Genomic DNA, 25,713 nt, shown 5'->3' with positions numbered 1-25,713 from the left:
TGTTCGAGTAAAGCGGAGCATATATAAACTATAATTGGATTGTCAAAGGCTAAATCAGTAGCATAATACTTCAAACTAGTTGTGGGATTTATTAATTAAAGACTGATACTGTTTGGCAGGTCTGCGCCACAGCAGTTTTCACTTTACGAGCTAGAACTAATCTACAATTTATCAAATATCGATAATTGCTATTCACAAATTGCGAGCCAAATTATTTTAATAGTGTATTAATGGCGCCAAATATAAAATACTAACCCCCTCTTACTATTTTTGTAAACGTTAATCATCGAATTAAATTATTTTCTTTTTCTCAAGCATACTAAGCAAAGTCAGCTATACCACGAATCATTCATACATAATTGTGAAATTTATTTTTATTTACATATAAAAAATAACGTTAACAAATTACAAATAGCGGTAAATTTAAACGATAGAATTCCACTTACCTGGAAACTGTGCTGTTTCAACATAGTTTTGATAAGAATCAACGTGTCGAGTTTGGGTATCCTTGTGACCACTCGTTCTACTTCTTCGTCTGTAACGGTAACCGGAAGTCGACAGTTGTCAGCCTCGCTTGGCAGTGGTTCAGCGCCACAATTGGTCAGCCAGGCATGTTCCTTGATATCTGATAACTTGATTCTCTCAGCTGGGTTTTTCGCCAGCATTTTCGCGATCAATTCACGAAGATTTTCCGAAACGACGGGTTTTTCCGGAAATTTTAACGGCTCGCTGCGTACCGCCGCTTGGACACCAATTATACTCCCAGCACCATCCCAAGGGATTTTTCCGGTCACTAAACAGTAGAGTGTCACGCCCATTGACCATACGTCACATAACTGAAACACATGAAATATTCGTTTTTAATGCAAAATTATCTTAAACGCTTCCAATTTTTAATTCCACTTTTATTTTACTTTCCATTTAGTTTTCAGCTTTTAGAGAGGAAGATTAATGTTGGTATCCCCACTAATTTATTATCTGGAAGCTTTCCATGTTAGAGACTCATAAAATATTTTCACTGGCTCTTTTTACGACAGACTTGGTAAAGTTTCAACAAAATGTGGATTATAAATTGTTCCGGGACAGCGTGTCATAAAATATATATTTCATGCTTAAATATTCCTAACTTTCGAAAGAATTGCCTATCATACGGTTGATTAAGTTTTGTCTTCAAATATTACAATTCTTCCTGATTGCTCGAAGAAAACATAAAATGTGAATTCAATTTTTATCAAACCATTGAAATTCTCTTTTATCTTTAGGACGAAAGAAAAATTCGAAGATCGTCAGTTAAGAAACTGAGTAGTAATTACAGCTCTTGAACAGCTAATGAATTGGGTAACGCGTCACTCTCGTGGACATTGAATTTTCCACAACTCCACTGGCTAAATCGATCGACTTGTCGATAAGGTCACGCGATACGTCCCCGTTGTAATCATGGAAATACACATGAAAGGGATGAAATTACTCTAGTCTACGTCAAATTACACGTTCGGTCGTCTGTATGACAGAGGGCGTAATAATGTGTTGTGATCGTTAATCCTATCTTACTGTTTAAGTTGAATCAGATATATATCGTTCTCTTGTATCACTACCGTTCTGATTTTAGCCAAAGATTAACAACTCGTAGCTAGTTTAAGTACGCCTACACTGTTTCAAATTAGGTTAATTATTGGTTATTAAAGAGATTCGAAGATCTTAATTTCATTTAAGTTCGTGGACCTGATCTGGACGAGTCAATGGTATTAAAGACGTTAGAATTAAAGTTAATACTTTTGTAGGCGGTGATTTATCCGTTTCTTGAAAATTCAATACGTTTTCAAGAGAAATATTACGTTGTATTTAATAATAATATTGATAATATTTTATTACGTTTCGTTATATTTAATACGATTTTAATACAATAGCTTATCATATTATAATTTTTATGTTACACGGGAGAACGTTACAAAAACCTACCAATGTTTCAATTTATAGTAACTCGAAGTTTGATCGTCGAATGTAGGTGGAGTGAAAAATTAATCGAGTTAAAAATACTATATCAACCGAACTGGACTCGACTTATCAACTAGACTCAAAGTTAATCCAGGCACGATTCAGCATAAAAGAAAGTTAAATTAAACTCCATGTCACAGTTGTTACGTCGAACGTGTCACGGTCAATCTAAGTAAAATGGCGTGGCCCTATGTGACCCAACTTTCTTATCAAAAAGTTTCAGGGTACGTGTAACGTGGCCACACATATACAAACGGCGAGTCAACTATATATTTACTACGTGTGTGTACATCGTAGCTTGTGCAATAAAGAATGCCATCTTTTTTATTTTATGCACGGTTACTATTTTTTCCTCTTTTTTTTTTTTTTTTTTTTTTTTGAACGACCAATATTTTTTATACATTTTTCAAAATCCTTTACTGACCACAGCGTTTTCTTTTAACATGTTGGAAATCATTTCATTTTCCTTCAAAAGAATTTGTCCCGTTTACGTAAACCTTCCCGAGTTCACGTTTAAAGGACCGTACTTTGGAGGGTAGTTTCACCCCTTAAATTTGAGTTACCACAGCTATAAAAAAAAAAAAAAGAAAAAAATACGAATCTACTATCTATGGTTGTTTGGTTAAGTTCACATGGATTCATCCAAATCGGAGCCAGTACGTAGCACGAGTGACATCGATCTTTTATACTGTTCGTAAAATATGCAAGTGAACTTGAAGCACAAAGAAACGTTTCCGGTTGGACAATTAGGCCAAAGCTTGATCATGCTTTTCAGCCTATGCATTTAACGTGGTATCGAGCTATAAACCTATGAATATTTTAACATTTCTTTTTTCGCATTTTCTGACAGTGTATATAATAATTTTAGAAATATACACATACACAGAATCCTATGTTTGAACATGTTAAATTAAAGAAATGATGTCTGTATGAATTAAAAATTTAAGATCGTGCTCCTTTTAAACTACATTTTACAAATTGGTTTTTCGCAATATCTGAAAATTTAGTTGTTCTTTACGATCGATAAATTTTGTTGACGAGTTCCAAATGATGATGACCCAGCAGAAGACTTATGACACGTCTATGGAAGATTCTATTCTTTCTTATTTAAGCAGTTAAGCGAATTCACTTGAGATTCGCGTGTTCGCTGTTGCAGTTGTATTATGTAAATTACGTTACATAATCAGATTCCGAGAGTCACTTTCCTCGTATGCGAGGAAAAAATATTCCTAGTTTTTTTTTTACAAATTACACATTTGCATAAGCACGTGCACCGTATCATTTGTAAAACAAATTTCGTCTCTTCTTTTCAGACATAGTTTGCGTACACTCGTGCATTTATGTCAAACGTTCTTAATTAAAGTTGATTTGTCTTCATTAACCGTTAATTCCTCGATCATACAGGTTTTTTGCTAATACGGTAATAGGTAATATGGCATAATCGATATCGCTGTTAGCGTCATAATCTAATTATGTCAATGTAATTAAAAAAAAGAATAATTTTAGATCAGTTACACAAAGATGTAGGTTTCTTTTAAAACTGGACAGTAGATGTATGGAATTTTACAAAAAGACAAACATTATAAACATATTGTTGAGATGTAATCAACAGGACGATAAAAATGCTTAACTTGAAAAGTAAATGTTTGCTTCATCAATCAATTTGATGCTCCACGACAGAGATCGTTAAGTTTTATTTGAGGAAGAGATAAAGTGTAACCATTTGAAACAATGAATCATTTTAACTGCACAACTTGTTGTATGTTTATCTTAAAAAGTCGTATCAACTATGAGCAAATGGAAAGAAAACAATTTTGAGAGCAAGCGTTGTCGTATTGCGAAATAATGTTTGTTATTCAAATGCGTGCGAAATACGACATTTAAAATGCAAATTATTTGTTATTTTACTTAAAATAGGTAATTCTCTACATAACAGTAGCTTTATTTCAAATAAGATTTGCACGGACAATTCATTTCAAAACTCATTTGTCTCATTTCAAATAGAGTATCGCACTTCGCACTTAATTTTTAAAATTTAATTAACACAACCAATTTTAACAGCTACTTAATAAAAATCGTGCTAGAAGGCTTCTCGAACGACCCAATAAAATTACACCAAATCCTACTACGAACAACCGAAAATGTGACTTATATCCTTTTTCCTATGTTCACTTGCTAAGGAAGATCGGCCATGGATGTCCTCCATTTACGATCACAATTGGCATCGCGAAATTCAAGTGGAACAATGGCACCCAAGGATACCGACACGACTGAACTGAGAGAAAGAAAGAGAGAGAGACAGAGCCGGCGTCATAATTCTCCGCCGCCTATAAATACGGGGCGAAATTGAAAATCGATCAGACGATAGCCTCGTACGCCGATGGTACTTACCGTTCCAGAATAATGGGCGCCAGGCGTGGTTGTTTCGGGTGCCGCGAACGCTGGAGTCCCGGCTGGTCCGGACAATAATTCTCCGGATGCTCTCAGTTCCGCGCTGACACCTAAATCCGCGATCTTGATGCGACCGTCGCTATCTACCAACAGGTTGCTCGGCTTTATGTCACGATGGACTATCCTCTGGTAGTGCACTAAACAGCAACAGCAACAGCAACAGTGACAACGCAAGGTCAATGAACTTTAAAAACACCCACGCGATATATTAAATATAATTATTAAGATAATTATAACTATTATAATTATTAACCCACTGTCCACGAAGCGTCGCCTCACAGAAGTCTATTTGAAGTTTATTAGTGTTGAGGTTATTGGATGTATTTGGATACGAAGGAACGCGTGGATAAATTGTAAGGTAGGAAATATATATATATATATATATATATATTGTATTCCAAACTTTGCACCTTCACTTTAATATTCAATATATATATAAAGTGAAGGTGCAAAGTATAATATTAATATTCAATATAATAATAATATATCAATATAATAATAATATTCAATATATATATATATAAAGTGAAGGTGCAAAGTTTGGAATACAATGTGAGCTGATCCAGATCCGCAACGCTAGCAGTGTTACCCTATGACTGAAAAAACCCTGAAGACAACGTTGCATGTGTACCGAATACGGTTTGCCTTCGACGCAGTCTTTTATGCGCTGTCGATGGCTTCAGTGCTTGAGAAAACTAAAGATCAGATAGACCATAAGACCATAAAGACCATAGAGTTTTCTTAGAAGTGGCTACCACTTCAACAATTAGACACGGCGATAGGTTTACACCACAATTGTATTCCAATTGCTGATGTACAAAGCGTGAAGTAAAATACATTTTGTATCGCTGTGAAAGTATCAAACGATGACGAGGAAGCATTGATTCATCACCACGTTTCATTGTATCGCTGTAGCCTGCGTCTCGCCACTGACGTCGTGTTATGACGCGAGGTTACAACGTACTGACGTAATGTTTACGTCATGATGAAGACGGTTTCGCTGTGGTTTCGTGGACAGGTGTGCGTTAGAATGACTGCTGAACGGAAGCGTATCTACTCTCAGCATCGTTGCATGTAATACGCGTGTACGAAGCTTAACCTCGTGGACTGTGGGCCTGAGCCTCGTTTCTATCGAACCGACATCGAGCAACTTTCTGTTGTTGCTTCTATTTCTTGAGAGGATAGCCGCTTGCTCGTTGCTTCAGTGTGGACAAAATGTCTCTATAGGTTGCTGTTCGTTGGAAATTTCTTGCAATTTGACACGGGCAGTAACAAGAGGCGACGAAAGGTTGCTCGATGTTGCTTCGGTGGAGACGAGGCTTTAGATTGCAGATTTTTATGCATCCATGAATAATTTGAATGTGTAAAAATATTCAGAGAATGTATTCTGTAAAAGAGCAGACAAAACATGCAACGCAAATTTCCGACTGTAATATGTACACGCGAAAGATACCTTCGCTTAGGTTTCGCTTCTTTAGTATTCCTAACAATATAAATTTGCATAAGAATTCGTGATCTAGTAATTATACTGGGTGTCACAAGATATTAGGTGGTGGATTTGAAACATTGAAACAATGAAAATAATTCTTATACGAAACTATCTTTCGAGGCTTATTTTTCAAGTTACAAATAATTGTGTTTTACGCTAGAAATTCGCGTGCTAAGGTTAAAGTATTTGATAAAGAACGTGACATATTTAAATAAATAAGAAAATAAAACACTTGAAGCATTTTTACCAAATTTACTTAAATTTAAATTGTTTCTTAGATTCTCTGTGGTTAGCCAACGTATTTAATTAAGTCTTCATAAATGACTTACGATACTCGACGCCCATTACAACGTCACGAAAATTCTTCCTGGCAGTTTCCTCGTCGAGTGGTTTATCGGTCGGTACCTGAAGTACCTCGCCCCTCTGGACCAATTCGAAAACAAGGTAAAGGTTGTCCTCGTCCGGATCGTCGAGAACCTCCACCAGTTTCACGACATTTAGGTGATCCAATTTCTTCAACAACGCGATCTCCCTGTAGACCTTCGCCAAAGGGTTAGCCGCACCCTTCTTCCCCGGAGCCATTCTACCGAAGATTCCCGCCTTCTTCATCAGTTTCTTCTTGCTGAGAATCTTCATCGCGTAGTGAGTCTCGTCCTCCTCGTTGTAAACTAGTTTTACGATCCCGTAGGAACCCTATAACATGAGAAATAAAATAAAAAAAAAGGAGGAAGGATATGAGATCGTCGACACTAAAAAATACCTGGAAAGGGAAGAATTTAAATTTAGTTGAATTTCCTTTTATTTGACACGGTTTTACTGTTGCAGAGGATTGTACGCAGTTTTGTGCTACGAAAAGACACGTTCTTTTTATTTTAGCCAATCGATGGATGATTATTCAAAGTTTCTGGAAATAGAAGGATTAAAATTTTAAAAGAATCTTGAAGAACTGATACAGTTTTTTATTGTTGCAGATACGATTATGGTTCTGTGTTTCGATAATCGTTTGTCTTTTTAGTAAATTGACATGTAAATATTACAAATTCCTGGAACAAGTTTCTCCTGGTTTGATACAGTTTTATTGTTGTGTTTCGAAAAAATTTGTTCCTTTTTCTTGTAGTAGACTGATTGGAAATTATTAAAAACTTGTGGAAATGACAGGATTCAAATTTATAGGAATTTGAATGTTTTCGCGTCTCCGGGAGTTTAAAGAAAATATTTACAGTTAGTAAATTGAAAGATGATTATTGCGAATACTTTAACTAATTATTTTTTAATTTCTTGGGACGAAAGGATTAGAATTTAAACGAATTTTCTCTGATTTAACAATTCTATTCTATTACTGCAAAGTTTTCATTTTAGTTGTATACTTCGTAGATTCGTTTTGTTTTTAAACGAAATCCAAAGACGGTATAAAAATTACCGAATTACAAGATAGCTCCTGAAAATTTTGTAATTTACTCTTTCAAAATTCCTGGAAAAGGAGGGACTTTAATTTAAACGGATGTCATTTCGCTTTCATTTCACACAGCAGTTCATACTTTTTCGCGAGAAATCTAAAGAAATTACGTTTCTTTAACAGGTTGACAGTTAATTATACAAAATTCCTAATTAAAAAAAAAATCTCCCCTATTTGAATGTCGCATTCACGAAATAAAAAAAGAAAAAAAGGAAAACGTAGTTTGCAAGACAATACGAGTTCATTAAAGTTAAATCCTCGTCTTGTCGACGTCCACAGAAACTTTCTTTTCACACCATCTTTCTTTTACCCCTCGTTATTTCTTCTCCCATGGGAATATCAAAAGAAACAAACTTAAAAAGAAAGAAAAAAAAAAGAAAGAAGAAACAAGATACATCTTCCGGCAGAAGTGCTGCTTCTAATGGAAAACACGCGATGTACCTACACGTTCCGTAAACTTTGTACAATATTTTTTCATTTCGTTTATTTCACGGTTGTCGCGCATGATGTTTCCGCGGGATTAGAAAAATAGCGGTTGCAGCCTCAAAAGTAGATGTCGACGAAAAACGAACATTGGACAGAAAAAAAAAGAACGACAAAACACAATTGTTTTGCATGGACCTGCATCAAATTACAAGTAACGTTGTTGTTTAACTTCCATGGTTTCGTGGCTGTTGTCTGGCAAGATTTTTATTCGCCGCTACCTTTTCCAGTTAGTTGTTGCCTCTCCGGTTTGACTTTTATGGCGCAGGAAACCATGGTACGTTCGAAACAGTGGCTTTCAATCTTCGATATTAATTACACTCGCAATTAACGATTTCTGGAAATTCTGCCACACGTGCAGTCCTTCGTAAAGTCACAGGGTAACCAAAAATTGGATTTTAGTGATAATCGTAGCTCGACATCTTCAATGCATCGGAGAAGCTCGAATGCTTTTGATTGCTTTGGAAATTCTTTTTTTTTTTTTTTGAAGGGAGATGATAAGGAATTGAAGATTTTTAAATTTACAGTTTCCAATTTTCAACACTTAGAACGACCAGTTCTTGGAAATTTCAGAGTCATTGTTAACTAAATATTATATTGTAATTTCTTCCTTTCAGAATCCTTTTTACCCCTTTTGGAAATTTTCGATAATAAAGAATCGCAGCTTTATATTTACATGGAGCATCCAGTTTCAAATTTTAATTACGTTCAGAGGGAACAGTTCTTGGAAATGGAGCCACTGTTAAGTAAAAATTAGATTTAACTGACGATCTTCCTCTGACAATTCTTCTCATCGTCTCGAAAATTTCTTTGTCGGATAAAGACGAATTGGCGGTGCGTGTTGAAACACAGAGTTTCGATTTTCAACGTTGATTAATTGAACGAATGATTATCGATTCTTGGAAATTCTATAACTCCTCGTGAAGCCATAGATTAACAAATATTAGATTTCGTTAGCAATCTTCGATCCTAATGGAGAATCCTTTCCATTGCTTAGGAAAATTTCGCGTCTGCTGGACAGGAGTTGATGCTCGAAGGTTTCAATTTCCGATATCAATCGCATCCGTGATTATCGATTTTCAGATATTTTCTCACATATACGAAATAAATAATCGATCGCAAGCTTCTAAATTTCATTAGTGACTTTCGCTTAAAAAATCTTTTTCATTAACCTAAACAATTTATTGTCGAATAAAATATACATGTTGGCAAATTTAATAAATATAATTAAATAGAAACAAAACGGTACAAATAATATGGAGAATAATCTTTGAAAGCGTTCTGTGCAGATTTTCTGTGAACTCGGTTATTTATCCGCATCTCTTGAAAGTGATATCATTGATATATACTACTGGTTTCCGAGAACTCGCAAATTGTATATCGTGTTCCACGAAACGTTCGTAGGAATAAAAAAAATTTCATGAAAATATTCAGATAAATTAATTAAAAAGTTTCACATATTTTATTCTTCTCGGCGATGCTTTGCTGCTTGTGGAATAAAAAAATTTCACTTCTTTTAGTCTCGCTAAATACGCAGTAGTATTTTATATTAATTGTCGGACATGTTATGAATATTTCAGACAATCCAATAATTCGTGAAAATCTGTAAAAGCAACAGGAAAATCATACATATTTTATAAATGTATTTTTCATTGCTTTAACTGATTATTTTTTATCAATATGCTTCATCATTCGACATGCCAAAATTGTTATTATTATTCTCTTAAAAAACAAGACGATCAATCGATCTTTTCGAACAATGTTTAACTTAAAGCTGCAATTTTCTTTCATCATTGTACTTTTATCATTCTCGTCGCTCTTGTTAGTGATATAATTGACGTTACTTCGTTCGTCATTAGCAGCTTTATTATTTCTCGTTGTCGTTACAAATTCCTCTGAATTAATAATTTTTACCATTGTTCGTATCAACATTCCCAATATCGTCACAAAATAGACCAACGTCGCATAAATATCGCTCCATCAAACTCGACAAACTCTATCGTACAATGTACACTTGAAATATAAAATTTCCAATTTGCCAGGTTGCAGTTGGCCGAGTTGGCAGAAATTTGATCTCGATCTGCACTTTGTAGCTGAAAAAGAGCAGTAAAGTGACCGAGGCGGAGATCGAATCGAAACCGACGTTCAGCTTAAGAGCGTGAAACGACGTTTCTCCCCACAGAGCAAACTCTCCTTGCCTCCTCCTTTTTACTTTCTTACCTCGATCCTACGGATTCCTGGGATTCACCTCGCTACACCGACGAACCAAATTTTCCAACTTTTAACCAAACCACGCCCCGTTCTGTCCACTTCCGTCTAATTTTCGCGACGTTCGTGTCGTACGGAGGATCGCAAACGAATGAAATTCTACGTTCGATCCATGAAAATCAGTTTTTCGTCGTGAGGCAAACGACGGCTACTTGTCCATCGACACTGACTACTTAGGATCCAGCATAAATATGTATATGGAGAGAGCAATGTTTGGAGGGGCAGAAAATTGGGGAGTAGGAGCGAAACGTGCAATTTGAAAATGGTGAAAATTCTCATTAAAACTGGGCGCTAAGAAACTGTTAGCAATGAAAGTGTAGAATCTACGGAGATGATACGTCGCAGAATTTTTATTCTTCCACTTGCTCAATCCTTTTTCTGTGCTGAATTGTTATTTTCATTTTATTTGAAAAATGAAAGAACGCACAATACGTGCACTTTGGAAAAGGCGAAAATTCTCATTGAAAAGGGGCGCTAAGAAACTGTTGGCAATGAAAGTGTAGAATCTACGGAGATGATACGTCGCAGATTTTTTATTCTTTCATTTACTCAATCCTTTTCCTGTGCTGAATTGTTATTTTCATTTTATTTGAAAAATGAAAGAACGCACAATACGTGCAGCGAAAATTCTCATTGAAAAGGGGCGCCAAGAAACTGTTAGCAATGAAAGTGTAGAATCTACGGAGATGATACGTCGCAGATTTTTTATTCTTCCACTTGCTCAACCCTTTCCCTGTGCTGAATTGTGTTGTTTTTATTTTATTTTGAAAGTGAGATATTTTTATTCTGCCTGGCGAGCGATAGAACGAGCAATTTGGCAAAAATGAAAATTCAAACTGGATGCCAAGAAGCTTTTTAAATGTAGGTGTAATATAGGATGATTTTATATTTCTCCACTTATTCCATTCTGCTACGACCTTCGAATCTTAACGAGATAACATTGAAACGAGAATACGAGAATCAACATTTTTTATCATTTTGTCAGAAATGAAAATACTTTTTAACGCTAGAAAGATATAAGTAGGTCGAAAATGATCGAAAAATCTGCGTGTAACGCAACATTCTTACTAGAGCTAAAACAATCAAATAACTGAAGCAATTTCTATTGACGTAATAGTAAGTTCAACCAAGAAAATCTAAGCTCTGTGGCGATATATTCATCGGCTGTTTCTTATGCAAAGAAAGAATTTTATCACCAAGCAAGTGTAATGGAAAGTAGAACGAATGGTAATTTAGGGAATTGGAGCAATTTATGCGATGTCGCGACACCATCTCGAAGTGAAGAATAGTAAAAAGAAAAAGAAAGTAAAAGAAGAAGAAAACAGATCAAACCACAATCCTCTCTGTCTTTACCATGTTTCGTCTACATCTATCATCGATTAAAAATCATTTGATAATTACATTTTTCACGTTCGACATTCAGCCTTTTCAATGATTTCGCGTGAAATAAATGTAACAAATGTCATAATTAATTTTTGATTAATGTGCAATAATATCGAATAATAATCGTAACGACACAGCGCGACGTTATTGAAAATAATAAATCACGCTGCAAAGTAATCTCGTGTGATCGATCAGAATATTTAATCGGTTTCAATGGCAAATAATACGCTAACGCGTGATTTTCCACGCGCCCGCGGCACAGTTCCCGATACTGTTCAATTAAACGCGATTAAAGCGAATCGCCGTGCATCGAAACTGGCCTCAAAATTTCTCGCGATTAATGAATTTCACCGGACTAAACTCCCGTGGGATACGGAACACGTTTTACCAGGGAAGAATAAAAATTACGACCGATCCCGTTGGAGAATATTTCATTTATGGTTGCCTCTCATTTACATATTCAGTTTCGTTCTATTACAGGTACTTTACGTGGGTAGCTCGCGATAAGGGCAAAAAGTAGAATTTCCTTTGGTGAATATTAAGGAAGGTATTCGTCTGGTTGTTCTACTAACGAGATATGTGTAAGTGAGGTTAAATTAAAAATTTCAAACTGCAAAATTGCACAAAATGCACATTATATAAAAAAATGTATGAAAAAGTAGTCAAAGAGTAGTGTTTCTATAGATAAAACAAATTTTCCATGACGTTCTACTTTCTTAATTATATTCTCACAAATATGAATTGGTATTACATACATGAATTCCCATTTACCCTCAAAGTTAATAAAAGCGAAACACATTGGTGTTTTTTAAAGCGGTGAACTTGGAAAATGAAAGAATTAAATTGGTAGACTTTTGGAAAATACTTTAATTAATTACCAATCTCGAGGATACTTCTATGTTATGTTTGTAATTTATTTGGTGACGTGAAGACAAACCTATATCTGTGTTTGTTAATTGGTTACATGAATTAATTCAGAGTTGACTTTGGGATTAATAAAAACAAACTATATCATAAAGCTTTGAGGTGCAGTGAACTTTGAAAATCTTACAAATCATAGAAACAGTCGCATAATGGATAGAAACTTACCTGGCCGATATTATCCAATAATTTATACTGATTCAGCTGAAGAGCTCCCTGCCTGTTATCGATAGAAACTCTCCTACTCTCTCTCAAAGGTCTCCTCTTATTCCTGGGACTTCCTTGAGGACTCCCATAGGGCGAGTAAGGACAGTACGGATAAATAGGTCTCGCAGACACGTTTCCACTATCCCCAAGGAACCTTTGACTCGTCCCAATTTCTCCAGGAGAAACTGCCTTTCTCGCGTTGCAGCTGTCAACAGCTTCACCGGACGTCAATGTCTGATTATCTCCAGAAACGCTGCTTTTCAACGTGAAGACGCTCGAAGACTTGTTCAGAGACGCGTTCATTGATACCGCTGATGACATCATTGTTGTAGCCACGTCTTCCTGCTTTGAACTTTGAAACGATATCCTTCTGTCCAAATGCAACTCGCCATCGGATCTATCTTCAGATTGGGTGGATAACAATTGATACATCTTGATCGATCGTGGAAGAACATCGAATTGGACGTCGTTTTCCACAGATTGTTGTACCATCTCCTCTCTGGTTTGAAGAGCGGCGAGCTTATTTTGAGATTCTACGTTGACTTTGGACGCGACAGTTTTGTGTCTTTCAGCGTTCGTGTCTTTTGATCGATCAAAAGACTCGTCGGATTTATTGACAGGCCTGTTGATGTCTCGTGGACTGGAACTGAGAAACGCTGGCGTTGTGGAACGTGCGACTGGTTGAGTCGGACTCTTCGAGGTTGGAGACATCGAGAGACGGTTGATCGAGTCGCTGAGAGAAGAATCGAAGAGGGCTGACGAGTCTTGGTGTTTGATGGTTGATATGCCTGACGTGTCTTTTGGGCAGATACGTTGATCCGCAGAATCTCCGAGAAGGCGACAGCGCATGGAGAAGTCTTCTGATGAACAGAAAAGAAGCTTCAGATTTAACTTATTTTTGTACGATATAAAATATTACGACTTAATAAGTTATCGCGAAAAACTATAAAAATATAAAAGTACGAAAATTCTATAAGCCAACCAATCGTTATGCACCGCTACTTACCCGAGCTAACCCTCTTCACAAGACTACAAAGATTATCCAAGCTCTCCTGTCTGGAAGGGACCTCGTCCCTAAGAACTTCCCTAACCTCCTCGATATTCGGCATCTCGAGTCCAGCCCCAGATAGCTTCCTGTGAACTTCGGTCGTAGGCATCCTTCCAACTTCACCGTCTTTAGTCAAACTCTCCTCGGTTCTGCCAAAAAGCACCCTCGAGTTCAGCCGTTTAGGACCGGTAGAAGATCTTCGTCTCTCTTTCAAAAACGACGACAAATCTTGCAAAACATCCGCGGACGACGAGTTTCTTCTATCTTCGTCAAAAGTTCCCAAATTGCTTCCGTATCCGCTACTCTCTCTTCTAGGTCTGACGATCTTTGGACTCCTAGACCTAAGGATCTCTCGAAGAGTGGGCAGACCTTCAGGTTCCTCCAGGAACAGAGCACTGTCCTTTCTAACCTCAACGATTTCCTGCTCAGAAATATCTTCGGGGCTTGATGGAATTCTGGAGGAATCTTCGCGATCTATAGACCTCAATGTGGCTTCTTCCGAAGGTAACTTGATGGTCACTTTGTTTTCTAAATCTGCGGATCTTTCTGGTAGTTGTTTGTCCAGGTCATTTAATTTGTCTGGATGTGGCGATTTTTTTAGTAGACCTAAGTTGTCGATTGGTAGAGCGGTCTGTTCTGGGGAACAAGAGGATTTCTTGACAATGTTTAGAGATTGAGAGTCTCGTTTTATCTGTGGGCATTGGGGCCTAATAGGGTCGTCGGCTTTTGTTTCGAATCTTCGGATCGAAGAATATTGGTCGGTCGAAGCGCTGGAGTGTAATGGGAAAATTTGTTTGATATTTGTAGATATACCCAGAGGAACGTCGAGTGAGGCGTCCCTTGGAGACGGCGTGGCCACTGTCAACGACTTGGTGATCGAGCTTGGGGATTCTTCGTCGATCGCGCTGTGTCTGAAAAATGAAAATCTCTTTGAAGCTCGTTTTTGTTGGCGACTATATTTTTTTGAAGAATGAGATGGATTTCAATGGATCGAATTATGTTCCATTCTTGTATTCTCTTGGTAGTTTCCTTCTTTTCGTTGAAATAATTAATTACATCAGAATTTTAATCTTTTGTACCTTTCGGTTAAAGATGGCATCATTGAATACTAAGTCTCATTAACATAATGAATAACTGATCGTTTAAATAATCTTGCAACACATGCTATATTTATCTTATTTTATTTTTTTTTATCTACCAATGAGATATAACACTTTACCAAATGTCCTTCAGGACAAATTGTAAAAACCAAAAAAAAATAAAAAAAAAAATTTTTTTTACAAATATGATTATGACTGTCATTAGAGTATTAATGAAATTGTAAAATATTTCGTCTAACGCATATAATATATTCGCGAAAGCTGCGTACGACTATTCTTTCAATGCTTTCGCGAACCTGTGTATATTTCTAATACTTATGAATCGAGGTGTATATATTCGAGCAAATAACGTTGAACGATCAGTGGCAAATACATATAAACGACACGCGTGGGTTCGACGATTTCAATCGGTTCGAGACCTCTCGTTTTACACGATCGAGAGAAGCAGATCGCGTTTTGAACCTGTGACGAGACTGTCAACGATAGGTACTAGGTTGAATTGAATTTTCCTCGAAAACCAGCCTGGCCAACTTTTTCGAGCATTCGCTCCAAAGTCCACCGAAACAACAATCCGATCTGCGTTTGACATTTAATCGCCGCTTCGAGCCCGGCCTCGCCTCGTTTCTCAACGCCATCCTACTGATGGAAATGCTCTCGCAGCATATTTTTACCGACCATTTCCTTTTTCCTTTCTCTTTTACTGTTTTTAGATGCGAGAAACCATAACAGTGATTTTTCTTCATTATCTATTTACATTATATTATTTGTGCTATATATTATATTATCTACTCTGTTATAAAATCACCGAATTGCTTTCCTAACTCAAATAAATAACATTCTTATCATTTTTCTCTTCTAGCTTTTCTATTTTTTCTTTTTTCTTCTTCTTTCTTTTTAATGAGTTAGTTATTTTATAAAGAATCACAAAGAGGCGAGTGAAAGGATAATTATTCGATGGAAACTTTTATTTATATTATTTACTCTGTTATAAAATCACTGAATTGCTTTCCTATCTCAAATAAATAACATTTTTATCATTTTTCTCTTCTACCTTTTCTATTCTTTCTTTCTTCTTTTTCTTTTTTTTTTTTTAATGAGTTAGTTATTTTATGAAGAACCACAAAGAGGCGAGTGAAAGAATGATTATTCGATGGAAACTTTCAAATTTGATTATTTTATATCAAATAGAAAAATATATAGAGAGAATATATGGAAGCAAAAGTTCCGCAAGTTCTCTGTACAGCTTCTCTCTGAAAACCATTTCACAACACAGCGTTTCCAAGCGACCGAACGTAGAAAGAAAACAAAATTCGAAAAAAAAGCAACGCTCTTCTATCAAAACCGTGAAAATATAACAAAAATATCAAGTTTCTGATAGAATTGTACCGTATGTCCGAAAAGCAACGATCGTACCATTGGTTTCTCTAACAATCCAAAGAAGTTTCAGTCTCCAGGGAGTGTGAAGCTCATTAAATCCGCAACGAGGAGATTTGTGTCGCCCCGGCGTATGTTCCTTAAAGGGTCGGCGATTTGCAATTGAGATCGTGCCGGTTAAAATGACGAAAATATGAAATTTAAATGACTCTCTATGCTATTGGCGACGGAATTGTTTGAAGCTCGACGTACGACGAGCTTCGAGAGCAAAAGACATTCCCTTTGTCTGAGACGAATTAATGTAGTTCTTCAAAGACTCGCTACGCTCCAATAGCTATGCCACCTGTTTTTCAATTTACTTTGGATTTTTAGACATCCCGAATTTTACATTTTAATTCTACCAGCATCCAACAAATTTTTGGACATTCGCGTTACAATACTTTTTCCTTTCACAATTGCTCGCTTGAACGATTATTTCGTACATTTTTAAATACATCAACCAACAAGCTTCGTCTATCTCGTACCAAGAAACTAAACAGCGGACCGACTTTACTTTCAATTTTAAACAGCAAAAGCGTTGAGCGACTGCTTTAAGAGACGATGAACCAGAAAAATCCCGTTTTTTCCACCCTACACGTACAAAAGCTCGATCTGACTTGGAAATAACGTCCGCAAGGCGAATCAATTGTTCGGTTCGAACTAGGCCAATGAATACGACTGACAACGAGATCTGCATTCGCGGAGGATCGCACGGTTATATATCAGCTTGCTCGTTCATCACGCCGCGTATCTAGTTGAATTAGAACAGCTTTGAACTCGCTGACAATTAGTTACGGCCACTTCTCCACAGCCAATTGACATCTCAATCGCGTCCAATACTTTGAGTAGCTGTATTTCCACGATTTGGATAATTCAAATTTCAGGCTGCTGCCAAATGTACGTAATTTGGAATGCAGCACTTGGTTTTGTAGGTCTTGGATTTGTAGCTTGGCTTTTGTAGCGTAGTAGATACCATGAAATCGGATTTATTTTGTTGATGTGCGAGCGTGGATGATGGATGTATGAAGTGAATGGAAGGAAGATGTTAGGAATATTAATATTTAGTAGTATTTTATATGTTGTAGGTTGAATAGATTTTGAAAGACGCTTATTATATTAAATTGATTTTCTTCTGTATAATATTACGGTATAATATTAACACATTGTTATCGGCTTATGTAAAGCGCTTTTTCTTCTCATTTGACCCTGTCAATACACAACTACATTGTGAAATGTATAGCATGTTAAAATACAAGTAATACACTGTTGTGTATAATAATAACGTTTAGTACAGTAGAAATATGTATTTCACGAGAAGCTTAAGAAATCCTGCGATGATTTTTGCGAAGCTTTCGATTCAACAATAAACTTGAAAATTGAAATGGAATAACCGACGAAACAAGCGAAATCGAATAACAAATAAACGAATGAAAAATTGAAATTGGATAACGAAAGATTGAGTCAACAACTAAAATTTCGTTCTTTACTTTTACAAAGATTTATTCGGCCAAACTGAAACACAGCGAACGAGATCAGAAACGAAAAAGATTCGATCGGCTACGCGACGCACGTATGTCTCGCGTAACTGCATTCCGTTGTAACATGAAATGCGCCAGTCGTTTCACAGTTTTTGCACAGTTGCGACATATAGCTTGCTAAGGTAAATAATACACTGTCGCGATTAAAAAATCATCACGTTGCCTAAGCAGGAAACGCGGTTAATACGAGGGAGAAATCGAGACGTTAATTTGCCGATAAATTATCGACGATCGACACGAGAATACACGACGATCTTCCTCTTTACTGTTTCACATTTCTTTTTTCATTCGCTTTTAATTGCTGTAACGAGGCTTTTTCTTCGTTAGATCCGCGTACATGCGAATGGTATTCATAAATCAGACAGGTGCAAAGAAGTCGTGATGCACATTCCGTGTCCGTTACGTGCTCGTCGTACGTAAGTACAAGCTCGACCAGACGTTTACGCTCCTTTGTTCTTGCGACCGACGTGTCTTTCTCTCGGCAAATTTTTCGCAATGACGTATAGTACCGATGAAAAGTTTCGTGACGCTGCCGGAGTTTTTTGTATTTTTTCATTGTATCAGGTCGTCCGAAAAGTTTCTTTCGTTTTAGAAGGAAATAATAGATGCACAACATTTTCCCTTTTACATTATTTTATCGAAAGACGTATGATCCATTTTGTTTTATTAAAATAAAGATCACAACGTTCGACAGATTAGGCTTCACGTTTGTATAAAGATGCGTCGTTGCAAGAGACGTGTCTGTAAAAGAAAGACACTTTTCGGACAACCCTATACATATTTTTGTCATTACCACCTAATGACAAAATCCGCAATCACTTAGTCGCCAACTAGTTTCTCAAGGGAATTTTTTATACATCCAATGGACGATAGTTGCAAGTTTCGTATCGTACACCTTTCAAGCATAACATTTTTTGTTGACATTGACGAAATACTCGTTGAGGTAGTTAACAAAGTATGTAAAATTATACTGAACGCTAACGCGTTCATTGCAATTTCATCTTGCAAATTCAAGAATAAGAAATTATACAAGAAATAGTGCACGAATATCATTGTGCATCGCTGTTCGCTCGAAGAAATAAGAAACAGGAGGAACTTTTTCCTAGGGAAATCCTCTTCAAACTATATATATATATATAAAACTGTTTCTATTTCATCGTTCAAAGCCAAAAATAAAAAAATATTCAGAAGAAACTGTTCTGCTTGTATTTATACATTATTTTATCGAATTGCGTATGATCCATTTTGTTCTATCAGGATAAAGATTATAACGTTTGACAGATTAGGTTTCATGTTTGTATAAAGATGCGTCGTTGCAAGAGACGTGTCTGTAAAAGAAAGACACTTTTCGGACAACCTAATAATTGTTAGTTTCTTCCTTCTGCTCGTATCTTTTGTTATAATTTTTATCGTATGTAGATATGGAATAATTATGCAGCCATTTTATTTCATTCGTAACTACGACTACAACTACTTAAGATCAATTTAAAAACAGCCACATCTAAAACACGTCCATGTAAAATTCACGAGAAGATACATAACTTTTTGCAAAAGCAACAAAGTCGTTTGTACAAAAAGCAACGAATGAACTGGACGCGTTCGGATAGTAACTCATTAGTTCTACTAATTAGCGTTAACAAGTTTCTTTGTACATCGCTCATGGATTGATTCAATCGATGAACGTTTCTGCTGTAAATCATCTTCCATTTGCAGCGTTTGTCAAGGAGGCGAGTGAAACATGCTGCAAGCGAAGACCTCGAAACAGGCGCGCAAACGTCTTGTGGCGGGTAATTCCCTTTGGGGAATTGGTTCCGTGTAAGTACTGTATATATAACGATAATTTACGAAGCCCCTTAGGAAATTCGACGGTGAGTTCGATGCCTGTGCTTACGATATCCGCCGCGAAATACGATCCGATCGGTTCCGAGTATCTGGCCAACATGATCTTAACAAGCTCGTAGTATTCGAAACGAAGGTGATATAAGTATCGAATAGTATGGCGGATAAGATAGAAAATCGTTAAAGAGGATCGTTAAAAATAAATGGCGTAGAGATTGAAATTACATAGGAAATATGGATGGCGAAGACTGTGAGGGAAGAAAGCTTGCGTATCTTATCATTTTCACTCTGCTAACCTTTGTAAACGTCGGGCTTCGTGACATTTTCCATAGCAATAAATTTCTATTACCGTGTATCAACCTACAACTTCGTACGTACGACTATAAATAAAATTCTAATTGCGAGTTGTCAGCGTTTATTTCACGCAACACATAATTCAAAAAGTTTCCACTATGGCGAGGCGAAGCATGTCGTAAAGTGACGTCGCTTTTCTGACCTCGTTCGCGCCTGCCAGAAGCTTCTGCCGCGTCACCGACACGTAACCGAGATAATTTCTAACGATGGAATAATAATTAACATCGACGTCAACAGTGCAGATCCGTTCAGACGTGTCGCATAATTTAGTCGAGCGACGAGTAGCCAATTGCTGTTGCTAACTAAACAGTTCATGTACATAGAAAGTGAATTAGTACACAGTTTAGTTAGGAATTTAGTTAAGGTAAAACAAGAAGCCTGGTGAGGTAGTAAAATTTAATGAAATCCAACTATCCGATTAAATTGTTTCATTGCAAACTACTCGATTCGATTTTCACGTTCATGGCAAATTTCTAAATCGATCGTCTTTAAGCGATCTCGTTCAGACGCCGAACCACCATCGATTGATCCGATCGAGCGACGAGCCAATTACAATTATAAACCAACTACTATTAAAGTTTAGTTAGGCACTGGAGTTTAGTACGTAGAAAGTAACTGGAATTAGCAGAGTTTAGTAACAAGTTTAGTCGGTTAGTAGCGAGTATGGTGGAAGTACCCTATACAACCAGGCAAATCTAATCAAATGGATCTACTCGATTAAATCGTTTTATCGATCTACTCGACTGAATTTCAGCGCCCACACACAACAAGTTAGCAAATTACTCGCCACTCGACTAAACGATTGCACGCGTTTAAACGAGCCTTAACGTTTGACGTTTGAATTTGACCTCATGTGGACGCGTACAGACAAACGAGACAAACAAGGCGATATCGTTGCATGCGTGGGATTACGCGTAAACATGTCGCAATTTCGATTAAAAAGAATGTCCGCCAAGGCCTTGTCAGCCGTCTGGAAATATCACCGTTTAATTAATCGACGTGCTCGTGGGTGGTGACGCCGTGATCAGAAAGCTGGATCACTCGCAAGGAATACCAATTGCAAGTTGTTCGAGTCGTTCTAAACTGGACACTTCGATTAGCGTAGAAGAACATCTATTTCGTTTGCTATTTAATTTATCATTTAATCCTTCAACACCTACGTTTCGTTTTACATCTACAGATAGTAAAATGGTAATAAAATATAAATAGCAAAATAGACTGTGAAGAGTTACGCAAATTCTTATTTTCACAAATGCAATTAATAAAAATTGAAGTTAGGTGAACGATTTATATCATAAAGGAAATGTATATAGGAACTTTGCACGCAATATGAACAAATACATAGAATATCCAAAGTGCAGTGTAATACCAGGTGAAACTAAGTATAACTAGGTGAAATAATTTTCTACCGAGACACCACTTTTTTATATCCTCCAAGATACGAATTTGCATAAAAATCCGCAGTCTATCGATTATGGTGCTAATGAAATTTCAAAAGTTTCCTACGATACATCGTACATAAAAATTCTACTGGATTGGCAACTGAGTGATTACGGATTTTGTCAATACCACCTAATGACAATATCAGCGATCACTTAGTTGCCAACCCAATAACTTCTGACTGCTCAATTTCTGACTGCTCAAATACTATCGTGACGTAATGCACACGAAGCTACTCTATGGCGAATACGCAAACACTTTCACGAGCTGCTGCATAAAGATAATGGGAAATAGAAAATTCTGCTCGATTGTCATCGACCAGTCATGTTTACCAAGTCCAAGTGGATCGCTTTATTTATACAAATTGTTCGATCCTAAGGGACAATTTTCCTAAAACGCTCCAAGAATTCAGACGATATTTTCTTTTCTTATTCGCACTTCGGCTCGAGAACGCCCACGAACGTATGGAAATTTCAGTATTCATAAGCACGGTCACGATCGATCTTTTCTCCAACGAACACGTGTAACGTCCATGAGGCACTTACTCGATTCATTTCTCCGATGTTTCTTTTCCTGCACTGACTCAAGTTTAAGTACTATCGTGACATGAAATATCGAATTTGAGGAGAAAGCCGAGGGTCGCGCTAATTGCGCGTGTTTCCGCCGGAAACTGCACGACCTGGTGCGCCAACTATGCGAGGAATCATGCAATATAAGGCTGTACGTGATCCATTATGTCCGTAGAAATAGAGTTCTTCTTACGATAAAACGTCTCCTCCGTGGTTTTCGCTATCGCGTTATTACAAGTGTATTCGAATAATCTTGTTCTTGCGAGGAGAAGAAAAATTATGCGGTTTACGTGATTATTTCTTTCTTCGTCGGAGAAGAAGGGAACTAATTCTACGTGAGTACGAGCTGCGACTCCTTTGGAAGATGAAAAATGGATTTGAAAAAATTAGAGAAACAATTATTCTGTGTGATTACAAATCGCATTTAAATGTAATCTTCTTGCGAAAAAGAAGTGAGTCGTTTTGTGCGATTATAAGTGGCACTTAGGTAATTTTTCCAAGCGAAAAAGGAAATCGATTTTAATCCTCTTTCTTTGAAAAAGGCGACCTGCTGCGATAATGATAATGACTGGGATTTCAATAATCTTTTTGCGTAGAAAAAAAGACAGAATTTTGTAGATACAACCGTGATCGAAGATTCAAATAAAAATTAGGAATTAGATTATTCGTAATATGGAACATTGCGATTTAAAAAATTGTATTTTCTAATTAAATATTCATTTTTAGTAGCGTCGTTAAACATTATACCTAATAGAAACGGTACGAATAACGCGACAAACGGTAACCTCGAAGCTGTAACTTTATTATACGGGACGTCGATAGCGCTTACGAAATATTGGCAAAGGAAAGCGTGTCTTTCGACGACGTTGACATCAGGGAATGTCAAATAACGTCCATCCTCGATTGGACACATTTTGGCGATATTACGTCATTAGTGACCTTGATGCTTGGTAGATTGATTAATGTCGCGTCGCTCCAAATAATGGAAGGCGGCCGGTGATCCAGCAAAAATGATAACGTTAATGGTCTTCGGCATGTAATAGTCTTGAGGATTATTATTAACATAAGCGTTAAATATTCCTGTATTATTAAGGTTAAATAAACATTAAAAATACTGGAATATTAAAATAATTAATAAAATGTTAAAATACAATGAGAACGATAAATAACTACAACAGTTAAGATTTAAAAGTTGGTAAAGTTGACGTGTTGTAACGTGTTTAAACACAAGACGATAAATTATACATATTATCGCAATTATACTAAATTAAATGAATTAACGAGTAACTGCCAAAGTAAAGGTTCAGTGTTAACAAAGTGAAACAGCATCAAATAGAGATAAGATTGAAATTCTCGAAATTTTGATGACACTTATGCTACGTGTATATAATAATTACTCATTCTGATATACAAGAATTAGCCACTGTTACTGTTAACTACAGCTAGGCACTAATAGTAACAACTATTAACTATGATATACACACAATCGTGTTTCCACTTGACATCAATTTTCAGCTTCAAAATACCGCATATGTAGATATATGAATAACTTAAGAATCCTTTTCAATATCGAGGCAGCGGAACACAGGCTGCTTCCGCATATATGAGAAGCATGTCCCGATATGTGTCTGGTATAACTGCGAACGTGGCCTGAAAACTTGCAAACGTGCCCTTTTGTCCCGAATCGTCATTCAAATGCCGTACAGTGGAACGTGAAAATGTGCGAATATGGTCCGTGAACGTGCGAATCTGTCCTACGAACGTGGTCTACCAACGTACCCGCGAATTTTAACTTCCGTCGCGAATCCTCGTTCCAATACCGCGCTGTGAGACGCCGCGCCATCAACGTTGAGTTACTAGAATATTGCGACAGATACTGACGCAAGAGCGGCCCCTATGGGACACGCGTTTTATGGCGTCGCATAAATTCCAACGGTCGCTTGTAACGTCTGAAAACGCTGACAAGAAAATTGATTCCAGAGGAAATCGTGGATAGCCGGGTTTACACTTGCCAAACGGTTTACTAAACAGACAACTAGATAGATAGAGCACCGTTTAAAGTTCTGACTTATACCCGTGGGAATAATAATACCGTCAAGCCTTAAAGGCGTTAGCCTTGGTGTACTTAAGCGCGTTTAAACATTTAAGACACGAACTCTATCGCCGTAAAGGAACAGACAATTGGACGAGAAGTTTTTCATTTAATAATATTCCTTTGACCATGTTGAAATCTTAGGCCGCAGTTAAGTCGATATACAATGACTCACCAATGTATTTGAACAGTTACGGTAGAAAATTTTCGCCTATAGATCGCACGTGTTATAGAAAACATCTTGAAATTTCATTGGACTTGTAATGAGATACGTCTGTCATGATTATATTGTTCGAATTTCAAACAAATCTGAAGATCTACATAGAAGCTGCAAGATATTTACTCCGCAAACGTACACGACGCCTTGTGTTACCCTTATGTCTACTTACAACGTTTTTCCATCGGGTTCTATACACTTCATTTTCATGATGTCAAACCTTCATAGTTGCAGAAAAGTCCTACCAGAAAATACGAAACTTAACACTGGTCCTCTTCAATTATTATATAAATGTTCTAATAGGTACAACCTTGTGCTAATATTTTTCTTAAGCATTATACATAACGATAGTTAAAGATGATCTCGTTGAATATCGAGACTTATTAGTATAACGAGTCATCGACAGTTGAGACACATTAACAATCTTGCAGCTTTGACGTTCATCCTCGCACTAGCTCCAAACTTTACCGCTACGATAAACATGAGAGTGCTAACAAAATCTCAGAACGCGGAGCTACAACACGTCGTGATTCATTCGTCGAAGATTTCATGTATCCTCATGATCCACTGTGAAACAGTAGGTGAACCTATAGCAAGATGGAGGACAGAAAGGCGAGAAGAAATTATAAGAGCAAGTTGATCAAACTTAACACACGACCCCTCTAAGCATTAAGACCCATTCCGATAGTAAGAGAGCTAATTGCCATCAGTCAGTGTTACCAATGGCAGCCTTGGAAAAGCGCGCACGTGGAAGTTCGCGGCCAGCCAACCCATTATCCGACATCCCCGGCACCGAGAGAATTCCTGTCCTCCTATTGTTAAGAACTTGATATACGGCCACTCGGTGGAAGTGGTGCAGCTGTTCCAGCTATTTAGACCGTCTAAACGGCGGGATCCCACCGAGCGTTCAGTTGCAACCAACTTCCGTAACTCTCTCTGCTTGGCAATAAACATTACTCTTTACTATGGTCTGTGTAGTGGCAGCGCTATTATTCTCTAAATAAACGAATTTCTTATCCTTAACAGTATCTTATCCGAGCGAGCTTCACCGAGTTTGACTTGCTATTGCTGAAGTCAGACCTCGGATGACGGTCACTGGGAGTTGTTGTCTGCACGGTTTATAGAGTGTTTCTGTCGTTGTTCTATTGGATTATACGAGATGCTGTATGCGATTAGGTTAAGCCATGATTTGCAGCTGTGAATTATGCTGAAATTTAAGCCTCGCCACGATTCTTCACGCTTTGTGCTTCGATCTTATTTTAGCGGACAAAAAGTACTTGGTAATAAGACAGACGAGTAAATGTAAAGAAGGAGATTTATTCGAACGCGTCCCTTCTGAATATTTCTGAAACTCAGTCCGAGAAATCCAAATTATGTATGTAAAGTTCAACTGGAATCTATGCAATGATATAGAATTTCGATTAGGATTTGACAATTCTTGCGTTGATGT

The 25,713-nt window shown here is 37.0% G+C and overlaps 1 protein-coding gene across 3 annotated transcripts in view; it reads right to left on the bottom strand.

Moving 5' to 3' along the window:
• The window catches only part of LOC132913876 (uncharacterized), a 94,847-nt gene that overhangs the window by 7,626 nt on the left and 61,508 nt on the right, over window positions 1-25,713 (bottom strand). For 2 of the 3 annotated variants that reach the window (XM_060972495.1, XM_060972494.1), the window contains 5 exons: window positions 13,660-14,612; window positions 12,615-13,513; window positions 6,265-6,628; window positions 4,387-4,583; window positions 447-836 (listed from right to left, as the gene is read on the bottom strand). In XM_060972495.1, coding sequence (XP_060828478.1) covers window positions 447-836; window positions 4,387-4,583; window positions 6,265-6,628; window positions 12,615-13,513; window positions 13,660-14,612 — 2,803 coding nt within the window. Of the gene's footprint in view, window positions 1-446; window positions 837-4,044; window positions 4,323-4,386; window positions 4,584-6,264; window positions 6,629-12,614; window positions 13,514-13,659; window positions 14,613-25,713 lie in introns of those variants that run through there. The other variant, XM_060972496.1, reaches the window with a different exon arrangement.

Source organism: Bombus pascuorum, chromosome 14, assembly GCF_905332965.1.
Source record: "Bombus pascuorum chromosome 14, iyBomPasc1.1, whole genome shotgun sequence".
Lineage (NCBI taxonomy): Eukaryota > Metazoa > Arthropoda > Insecta > Hymenoptera > Apidae > Bombus > Bombus pascuorum.
This window is presented reverse-complemented; position numbering and strand designations above follow the sequence as displayed.